The sequence below is a fragment of the Alosa pseudoharengus genome, unplaced genomic scaffold (genome assembly GCF_046254945.1).
Source record: "Alosa pseudoharengus isolate Yale_2024_CS ecotype anadromous, Long Island Sound unplaced genomic scaffold, YU_APseudo_1.1 YU_APseudo_1.1_scf_15, whole genome shotgun sequence".
In the NCBI taxonomy this organism is placed as follows: Eukaryota; Metazoa; Chordata; class Actinopteri; order Clupeiformes; family Clupeidae; genus Alosa; species Alosa pseudoharengus.
In genome coordinates, this window is record NW_027468620.1 from 13,603,313 (window position 1) to 13,614,024 (window position 10,712).

The 10,712-nt window shown below is 44.8% G+C and overlaps 1 protein-coding gene across 5 annotated transcripts in view; it reads left to right on the forward strand.

Annotated features, from left to right (window-relative positions):
• kcnq5a (potassium voltage-gated channel, KQT-like subfamily, member 5a) overlaps nt 1–10,712 on the forward strand; it is a 158,380-nt gene that overhangs the window by 119,255 nt on the left and 28,413 nt on the right. For all 5 annotated transcript variants that reach the window (XM_076285631.1, XM_076285629.1, XM_076285633.1 and 2 more), the window contains 3 exons: nt 2,670–2,796; nt 6,956–7,125; nt 8,759–8,884. In XM_076285631.1, the coding sequence (XP_076141746.1) occupies nt 2,670–2,796; nt 6,956–7,125; nt 8,759–8,884 (423 nt within the window). The remainder of the gene's footprint in view (nt 1–2,669; nt 2,797–6,955; nt 7,126–8,758; nt 8,885–10,712) is intronic.

Below are 10,712 nucleotides of genomic sequence, written 5' to 3' on the forward strand. Positions count from 1 at the left end.
CACTAGGTTTTGCAGTTTGCACTAATTGTTTTGAGAAATGCACTAACTGCTGTGCAAATGTTAATAGTGATGTGAGAATAGCACCAAAGCGACTGAGAAAAACTGTAAACATGTGTTTTTGACATTTTGAATGTTGTGTGTCATTTTGCTGGAGATTTGAGGCATTTTGCATTTTGTGTGAGCAGTTGTGGGTTTTGTGTGTGGAGTTTTGAAAAATAGACACAGAGTTTTGAAAACGTGTGTAAACAATTGTAAAAAACTGTATTGTGATGGCTTGTGTTTTACTGTTTGATACGAAAACACAATTTTTACGAAGGTGTGAAAAGTTAAGCAAGGTGAGTTAGATTTTGCAAGAGAACTACAATGTTTTGCAAAAATAGCCATAGTTACAAAAAATGTGCTTAAGCAATCACAAAAAACTGTAATAGTGAGGACCTTTGCAGCCTAATCGGCTTTTTCCACCATCTGTAAAAGCCATGTCATCTGCGGTGGTAATCTGAAATATTGACAGGTGATTTAATCTGGAAAAGAAATAAGCCTGGGGTGAAGTCACCTGGGACTGATCAAACAGCGGCATTACGCTTAGCGGGGCAGCAGTGGGTGATGAATTAGCTCCGCGATAATTACGTTAACTAGACAACATTAGGGATCCCCCGAAGAGAAGCATGTGGAGCGGGGGCAGAAAGTGCACACTCAGACGTTTCTGTTGACTGCGCTGTAGCTTGCATGGGGCGCCGTGCCAAAGCAGATGCTTAGAGTCTACACCTGTGAGATAACTGTATGAGTATGGGAAGTGATGTTATTTTATACAGTTTCTGATATTATACAGGAACAAAGTCAATATATAATGTAGGCCTGATATGAAGGCAATCTCATAAATTTCAGATTACGAAAGAGTTTTTTTCCTTAATAAATACTCTAAAAAGACCTTAATAGACCAATTGATCATTTACCAAAATATTTGTAAATGAATTCAATAGTTGACTATTAATGAATGTATTGTCACATCCGTAGTGGATATTACAGTTTTTTACAATTGTTTACACACGTTTTCAAAACTCTGTGTCTATTTTTCAAAACTCCACCCACAAAACCCACAACTGCTCACACAAAATGCAAAATGCCCCAAATCTCCAGCAAAATGACACACAACATTCAAAATGTCAAAAACACACGTTTACAGTTTTTTTCAACTGCTTACACACTAAATCTTTGCTTGTCACACAATTTTCTAAACATGTCCTCCAAACATCATAACCCAACACCAAATCTGCAAAACCATACACTAATTTTCAGTGTTTGACTCAGTTTTCAATTGACTAAAACACATTTTGCAAAACACCACACACAATTTTCTAACACACAAAAATCTAACAGGAAGTAACTTGATTTCGTTCTTCAAACACAACCCATCAAAATGCCACACTAAATCACCAGTGCTTCACTCTTTCTCTTCACATGTGCAAACACTCTTTACTTTACTGAACACCATCCAATCATTGCCTTAGTATAGGTCTATGAATAGATATACTCTCTATATAGGTATAGACCCTTTCAATCTGCTCCTAGAGGATTTCCGGTTGAAATATTCAGAAACTGTAATGGAAATTGATTACACATTGACAGTTGGGGTCTATATATAGTTTATTGTTAGTAATGGTGGTTGGTGGATTTATTCTTGAAAAAAGTTCATGACATGAATGTTCATATGGGCCATGGCGATCAAGGCACTGTTGCAGTATTGAGCTGCACACTGAGGATGTTTGATGTGGACAAATGCCAACAGGTCCTCGTTTATCACACGAGGGAACAGCTTCATTATTCTAATCAAAGCTCCCCTCTCAAAGCAGCGCCCCCAGCGAGCGAGATCGATACTGAAGCCGGAACATCGCGGCCGTTTATCAATTCCATCTGCTGTTTTTAACGACCACTCTCAGAGGATGGGGCCTGGGTCTCCTTCATGTTGCTGCTGATGTGTTGCTGCTGCAGGAGTTAGGTGCCTGGGGTGGCCATATGTTTTGGTTAGGCTGTATTTTGCTTTGCCTGTCAGTCGCCTGCTGTGTTGAGCACCTCCCTCTGAGCGCTCAATGTTGAGATGTGATTGTGCTCAGTGACTGCTTTGTTTTCTATATGTTCATCTGTACTGTGGAGGAATGTGGCTTTTAAAGATGTACCTAAACTACACAACAGAATTATATTGGTTTGTTGTTTGTATATATTGTTTGTTAGTATATGAAGTGTTATTTATAAAGTAGTATCTCTTCAATAAATTGATAAATACAAAAGAAAACCACCCAAACTCCACATATGAAGCATGCTATACATTTTGTACTGATGAAATTGATGTTACAGTATGTTGCCTGTGATTTATCCATATCAATGGTGTTTGGGTTGGTATGTAAAACTGAAAGCATTCAATTGTGGTATATGAAATGATGTCCTCTGTCTTGTATACAGTGTCTGTGTGCAGGAGACAACGTCTCTATGTAGACGTGAGTGGTTGCACATGAAATGCTTATTTGGAACCTCTCTTTGTGCAGCCATGGAAATCAAATACACATCTTGATGTACAGAAGTCAAACCCATGGTGACGTGACAGTGATGTGTGTGTGTGTGTGTGTGTGTGTGTGTGTGTGTGTGTGTGTGTGTGTGTATGTGTGTCTGTGCAGGAGTATGTGATGATCGTGGTGTTCGGCCTGGAGTACATCATGCGTGTCTGGTCTGCCGGGTGTTGCTGTCGCTACAGAGGATGGCAGGGCCGACTGCGCTTTGCAAGGAAGCCATTTTGTGTCATAGGTAAGATGCCACTACGACACATCTCTGCACACACATCTCTGCCTGTATTTGTAAAATGTCAAGTGTGTTTATTTTGTAAATTATATGTTGAGACTTGCTTATCTGTGTGTGTGCGTGTGTGCGTGTGTGTGTGCGTGCGTGCGTGCGTGCGTGCGTGCCTGCGTGCCTGCGTGTACTGTATGTGTGTGTGTGTGTGTGTGTGTGTGCACACTTGGGTGGGTGGGTGGGTGGGTGTGGGAGTGTTTGTGTGTTTATGTGAGCACCGTGCCCTGGGGATGTTGTCGGTGCGGAGGCCAGTCTGCTCTGTGTGGCTTTTGATGGATGCTCTTGCTTGGATGATGGTGCTGGACTAATGATGACTCTGCTAGGGCAGCACTCGATCAATGGCCAAGGGCAATATGGGTAATGACTGTGTGTCCGTGTGTGTGTGTGTGTGTGTGTGTGTGTGTGGACAGGACAGGACAGGGTATCCTTTGAGAGAGGAAGAAAGATAAACAGCATGAGATATAGAGAAGACAGATAATGAGTGGATCAAGATGAGCCTAGTAAGCTAAGTATTTTATCAATGTTCCCTCATCAATAGGTCAAGCAGTCCTGAGGCCTGTGTGTGTTTGTGTGTGTGTGTGTGTGTTTCTGCGTGTGTGTGTGTTTGAGTGTTTGCACACCCATATGTGTGTGTGTGGGGGGGGGCATATGATTGTAATCCAAAGAAATAAAAGAGACTGACTGACAGTGTCGCAACAGTCACTGGATTTTATGGGGGGGGGGGGGGTTTGTGTGCGTGTTTGCGGGTGTGTGTGTGTGTGTGTGTGTGTTTGTGCGCTATATGTGTGTGTGTTTGTGTGTGTGCTTGAGAGAGAGAGTGTGAGTGTGTCCAGAGCTACATCTTTACCTACCCACTGGAATGAAAGCCCCATAATTAACCACTGCCTCTTGAAAGCTCTTCAGCTTCCTGTCTTAATTCAGTGTTTTAAGTGAAGAGAGAGAAAAACTAGCGGTGTTATCCCCCCGATGACCGAGGCCCTCATTCGTCGCCCTGCAGCCATTTAAAGGGCCATTAAGAAAAGGCACCTGCTCACCAACGACGCTAGCACTGCCACCCTAATGACCCCTCTAAACGCGCTCCAGCAATTACCAACATCCGCACATACCTCTCCCCCTCTCCTTTCCCTCCTCTCCTCTCCTCTGCTCTGTTCTCCTCTCTTCTTTTCTCTTTTCCTCTCCATTTCTCTCCTCTTGATTCTTCTCTCTTCTCCTCTTCTCTGCTCTGCTCTCCTCTCCTCTCCTCTCCTCTCCTCTCTTCTCCTCTGATCTCCTCTCCCCCTTCTCTCCTCCATTCTCCTCTCCTTTCCTCTTCTCTTCTCCTCTCCTCCCTTTTCCTCTCCTCTCTTCTCCTTTCCTCTCCTCTCCTTTCCTCTTCTCTTATCCTCTCCTCCCTTTTCCTCTCCACTCTTCTCCTTTCCTCTCCTTTTCTTTCCTCTCTCCTCCTCTCCTCCCTTCTCTCTCCTCTCTTCTCCTTTCCTCTCCTTTCCTTTTCTCTCCTCTCTTCCCCTCTCCTCCCTTCTCTTCTCCTCTCCTCTCTTCTATTCCCACCCCTCACCCCTTCGCGCAAAATGTACAAAGTCGTGACCACTCATTTGACATGGGCCCTACAGGAAGTTGTGTGATTGCTTCCCCCACCCAAGTTCTCTTCCCCCCTCCCCACCTTCATACACACACACACACACACACACACACACACACACACACACACACACACACACACACACACACACATACACACACACACACACACACACACACACACATACTTTCTTTTTCCGACTGTTCCTCTCACGGGGGCCAAAGTTTAAGTGCTTGCGAAAGAGCGTGTGCATTTAGCAGTTTATTTTTGGGGGTCTTTCTGCGACTCTGTTGTTTGAGGTCTCTAGCCCGCAGCTGGTCAGTGGTCAGGGTTAAAGCGGGTAGATCCGCATGAATAAAAGATGGCGGGAGAGTATGCCTGGGCTCCCTTTGAAGAAAGATGAGAGGTTTTGGTGGAAAGGGGTGCACTGATGTTGTCGACACCAGTCAGAAAATCAGACCTTGGCGCACACAGTCTGTCTGCCATCATCATGTGTGTGTGAGTCAGTATTAGTGCATTGTAGCATATGCTGTTGTAGAAGTTTTAGAATAGGGACTTTTCATGTCTAATGGAGTTGGAGAATTTTTCCCAAAAAGTGCACCCATATCATTTCTAGTAGAGATCACGCTAGGAAGAAGCTTGCATGCTATGTTTGACTCACACACACACACACACACACACACACACACACACACACACACACACACACACACACACACACACACATACACACACATACACACACATACACACAAACACACACACACACACACACATGCACTTTAAATTAAATCAAATTTTGCATTAACCAACTTAGTCACTTCTGCTTTTCTCAATTTCCGCAATTTCGGTGAGCCTTTCATTCTAAAAGTTCAAATGGTTCACTCAACTCTGCGAAGAGTGATGTTCCATGGAATACTTTAAAGGAACCTTTTTCTGAACAGTTAGTTGAATCCCTTTCTCGTGCGTTTGAGTTTTCCAAATTCCAGGAACTTTTTTTTTTATGACTGTCACAGCCGTTCCAGGCTCACCACAGCTCCACTGACAAATGTTCCCAAAAAACGAGCTCTACGAAAAGAAAATTCCTCCTTTGAGTGTCACGCATGTAAACTCTGAAATAGGAAATGTGATCAGGTGTGATGTGAGAGAAACACAATATTTTGACGGTGAGGTTGCGACCATGTACCGGGGATTGAAGTGGGGACGTGACTGGATGGTTTTTAGAAGTGCTCTTATATGATTTTCCAGGCCTCCTCCTGTGTAACATGCTTTGTGTGTGTGTGTGTGTGTGTGTGTGTGTGTGTGTGTGTGTGTGTGTGTGTGTGTGTGGTGTGTGTGTGTGTGTGTGTGTGTGTGTGCACGTATAAGTGGCCCTGGGTTTTTATGAACTTCGATTGCCCCATTCCACCTAGTGTTTGATCCCCTGAGAAGAGCATGTCGGGTGGGAGCTAGGGCGGGTGGGCAGGCAAGAGATCCATCAAATAATTTCTGCCATTTCTCTCTCACTCTCTCTCTCTCTTTCTCTCTCTCTTTCTCTCTTTCTCTCTCTCTCTCTCTCTCTTTCTCTCTCTCTTTCTCTCTCTCTCACTCTCTCTTTCTCTCTCTCTCTCTCTCTCTCAATCTCTCTCCCTCCTTCTCTATCTATAAAATGCAATGAAATCAAATGATGCTTTACTGGCATAAATGAAAGTCATTGTTGCCAAAGTTACAGGTAGAACATGTCTCCCTCTCTCCCTTTCTCTCTCTCTCTCTCTTTCTCTCTCTCATGGTTTCTCTCTCTCTGTTTTTTGTTGTTGGTTGGGGGGGGGGTTACATGCAATGGTTCAATAAAAGGGGTTTTAAAAGTCAAAAAGTCTCTCTGTTTTTTTCTCTCTCTCTCTCTCATACACATTCTCACACTCACACTCACACACATACACTCACTCTCACACTCACACACATACACTCCCACTCACACACATACATTCACTCTCACACTCAGGCTCAGACTCACACACACACTGGAGCTGTTTTCCTGAAGGCGAAACCTCAGAGGGAGTGCCAGCCCAGCGCACCACTGTTCCCTCACAGGGATCTGTTACAGGCTTTTAATCTCATTAGCCTCAGCACGGAAGCTTGTCAAATGAGACACATGAGTGACTGGCAACTGGCAGAAGGGGGGTTGTGTGTTGGGGGGGGGGGGGGGGGGGGGGTCTTTCCATTGAACTTTCCTCTAGTTTCCATGGTGGTTTTGGTCCAGTATGCTCAGTGTTTGTTCTTTTGTACATGTATACATCGCACCGTCTGCAGCTAGCCTAAATCAACACTCCCAGGTGCGGAGGTTTACACATAAAATTCATTGCACAATTGTTTTGTCAATCATCTAAATTTTTTTTTGGTACTTTCCCTTTAAGATGAAGCACGAAGTAATGGATGTAATCAGATGGAGGGGAGAGGCACAGCAAGAGTCATTCAATATTTAACCTAACTAAATGAGGTCACAAAGATGCTGATGACATGTTCTCTTACTGTGTCCACTTCTCCTGTCTCTTACAGATGTCATCGTCCTCATTGCCTCTATCGCTGTTTCAGCTGGTAGCAAAGGCAACATCTTTGCGACATCATTGCGAAGCCTCCGATTCTTGCAGATCCTGCGCATGGTGCGCATGGACCGACGGGGTGGCACCTGGAAGCTGCTGGGATCTGTAGTTTACGCACATAGCAAGGTAAGCTGGGATGTGTAGTCAAAAAACTCAAACTTAAAGGTTTACTTGCTCCAAATATTTTTCCTTCAAATTAAAAATTAAATATCGGATAATTGTAGAAAGGTGCTGCTAACCACCCAAAGGCTATTGGTTCATAACCCAGGAAGAAGACAAACTAATACAAATGTGTTGTGCCGTTGTTTTGTCTATAAAAGTGCCTGATAAATATTAAGATAAGCATTTTATTATCAGTGCCAATAAAAGTCCATATTTAATATTTTTTAATATTTAATATTTAATATTTAATATAGATATTAGAAGTTGTATGGGATCGTAAAGTGATCCATGTCAGAAGGCATTTATGTATTCATAGTTGTTTAGGCTGGAGGGTCTGGATTTTTGCGGATCTACTGGTGGGGACAGCTCTGGCTCGGCAGTCCAGTTTTGGTCAGCGCAGTCGGCCATTGCCGTGGCAGCGACGGAGAAATCTCTCCGCCATCAGCGGCTCCGCCTGATGCAGGGCCTTGGCGGCGGGGGCGGCCAAACCACACGTTTCCTCCGCACTTAGCAACCCGCCATTTGTCAGGGCCATTATGGGATGAAACAGCGGATTGAATCACTGTGGCCGGCAAGAAGCGTCCATCTCGCTCTCCTTTTCCTCTAGCCTAACACAGCTCTCATATTTTTTCAATTCACTTCCCTCTCCTCATTTTAAGACTTTTCCACTGGCTTGTCACTAAAAGCCTGTCTGTGGCCTAATGCAGCTTTTAACTCTGTAATTTAATAGTCAATAGTTTATCTTGTAGCATATGCGTATGAGTAAAAAAAATATGCACTTCAAGCGAGGTGAATTTGATGTGTTTGTTTAGAACTTTTTTTTTCCCACTCATGCCCCTTCTGACCTTGGTAAGCGTCCAGTTGTCAGTGCCAGCACAGAGTGTGACACCAAATGCTGAGGCTCAAATCAATTCAGTTTTTTTCATTTCTTATGGAGCGCCAAAACATTACACATGTCTCATGGCGCTTTACAGAGTGTTACACAAACAGAGAAAAGAAAAGAAAAGAAAAGAAAAGAAAAGAAGGCCCATGGGTAACAGGAGCGAGGAAAAACTCCCTAGAATTGGAGATACATATAGGAAGAAACCTCAGGCAGATCCACGACTCGAGGGCCTGACCCATCGGCCTAGGGTCAGATACAGGAAAGTAAGGTCTGTATACTAGTGATGGGCAAATGAAGCTTTGGTGAACCACTGAACCACAGCAGTGTGAGCCTAGCGACACTAGCTGAAAAGCAAAAAGATGGCCGCCACACATACATTTTTCAACATAAAAGTCCTTAACAAACCAATATTTTTGGTTACATATACTGGTTTGGGTAAAGACTTTTATGTTGAAAAATCTACATGTGGCGGCCATATTGGATTTTTTCATTAGTGTCGCTAGCTTCACACTGCTGTGGTTTAGTGGTTCACTAAAGCTTCATTTGCCCATCACTACTGTATACAAGCCCTGATCAGTTCTATTAGATGCCCGGTGCCTTCCTATTGGGTCTGAAGGACCACAGCCGGAGCTAAAACGAGATGGGTTGGCGCCGCAATGTCGTTCTGTGCATAATGAAATGACACTGATGTCTGACCGCGTCTCTCCTCCACAGGAGCTGGTGACCGCCTGGTACATGGGCTTCCTGGTGCTCATCTTCTCCTCCTTCCTTGTCTATCTGGTGGAGAAGGAGTTCAACAAGCAGTTCGCCACCTATGCCGACGCACTCTGGTGGGGTACGGTGAGTTCACACGCAGCCAGCCTCCGAGCGCCGCCAATTTAGGCCGTGGAGTTTCATCACACATGGCAGGCCGCACACACTCAGGTCTGTAGCGGTTTCCCTGGACACCCATTTGGGTCTCCAAGCTAAGAGCAGTGAGCTGATATTAACGTCTCAAAAGCCAAGGTACACCCAAGGTTAGAGAAATTCCTAATACTCAGAAGTGACTGTAGGTGAATTATACATGTACAAGCACTCACAAACGACACAAAGAATTCCCTCAGCACTACTTGAACACTCTGTATGGACACTCTTTGATTGCAATTACACAACTGCAAGACACTTTGCAATAAGGACCCCCCCCACACACACACACACATACACACACACACAGACACACACTACTGTGTATTTTATTGATCCATCATTGCTATACATCCATCTGTAATCCGTGTATCCATCATACACACTCTATGAGCTGGAAAACACCCATTTCCAGAGTCATTACCCTCTTCAGTGCAGGCCGTCATTGGGCCTTTGGATCAATAAGAGGCACAAAGCAAATCCTCATGTGATGGGCTAGTGTAGCAGTCCCTATCGGACGTTGTTACCCCGATTACCATCATGTCAAGAAGACTGAGACGTTTTTCCTGAGGCTCGGACCAATTCCTTGGAGAGTCCATTCACTGGACCGACGTGTGCGGTCTACCACGGAGCATGGAAAAAAAATCAAGCCAAAAAATCCTGATCGGTCACAGGCCAAATGAATGAATCACTAGATGCAATTTTCCCCCAGCATCCAGTGAAAGCGGTGGCTGTGACGTGGATATGAGGAGAGAAAGAGAGTGAGAGAAATGGGGGAGAGGGGGAGAAGGAAAGGAGAAGAAAGAGAGAAATGACCTGAGAAAAGAACCTGCACTGGTTTAGGCAACAGAGATAGAGAGCCAAAGAGAGAGAGAGATTCGGACTGTAAAAAAGTGAGAGGAAACAGAGTGTAGAGAGATTAAGATGTGAGAAGAAGAGAAACATAGATGTTGCACAACTGTGGCGAAACTGGCTACAGCGCCCATATAATACCACCTATGGGTCCAAGTGCCCATGGGGACCCAGGTTCGTGTCAGGCCTGGGTCATTTCCTGATCCCACTTTATCTCTCTTCCACTCACTTCCTGTCACTTCCTGCCAAAAATATACTTCAAAAAGTTACAGTTAAACACAGCAGCCAGCAGAGCCTAACACCTGAGTCATGTGCATCCAACCCTGGACACCTGAGGTACACACATCCGGCCCTGAACACCTGAGGTACACACATCCGGCCCTGGACTTACACTGTGCTGTTTACTCTGGGTCTCCATCAAGCCCCTGTCTGCTACAGTACATGTCCACGAGCCTGGATGGACCCACGCAGGACAGAGGGAAACAGCAGAGCCGACACAGGGGTAGACAGCGTCCGCAGTTCAGCCAACATCCCCCCCCATCCCCCCCTTCCATCTAGTGTCTGCCCCCTCAGAGCCTAGCTCCGATGACAGGACGCTTTCTCGCGCTGCACACCGGGGAATTTGCTTTGGCCCAGACATCCATTTAAACATCTCCCACCTCAGCTGTGTCCAAAACCACGAGCTCTACTGCATCAGTGCAGAAGGGCAAGAAACTTAAAAAAAGAAAAAAAAAACACCCAATCGAAAAGACGTCTGCTAGCAACGGTAGCGGTTTTTTAAAGCCTCCTTGATGATTTTCACAGACGGACTTTGCGAAGGCCTAAGCGAATGATTTGCAACCCTATCGTCTGCTGTTGGAATAGTCCAGGTGTCTGAGGGGCTTAGGCGAGACATATTGGTCTTAATGAGACA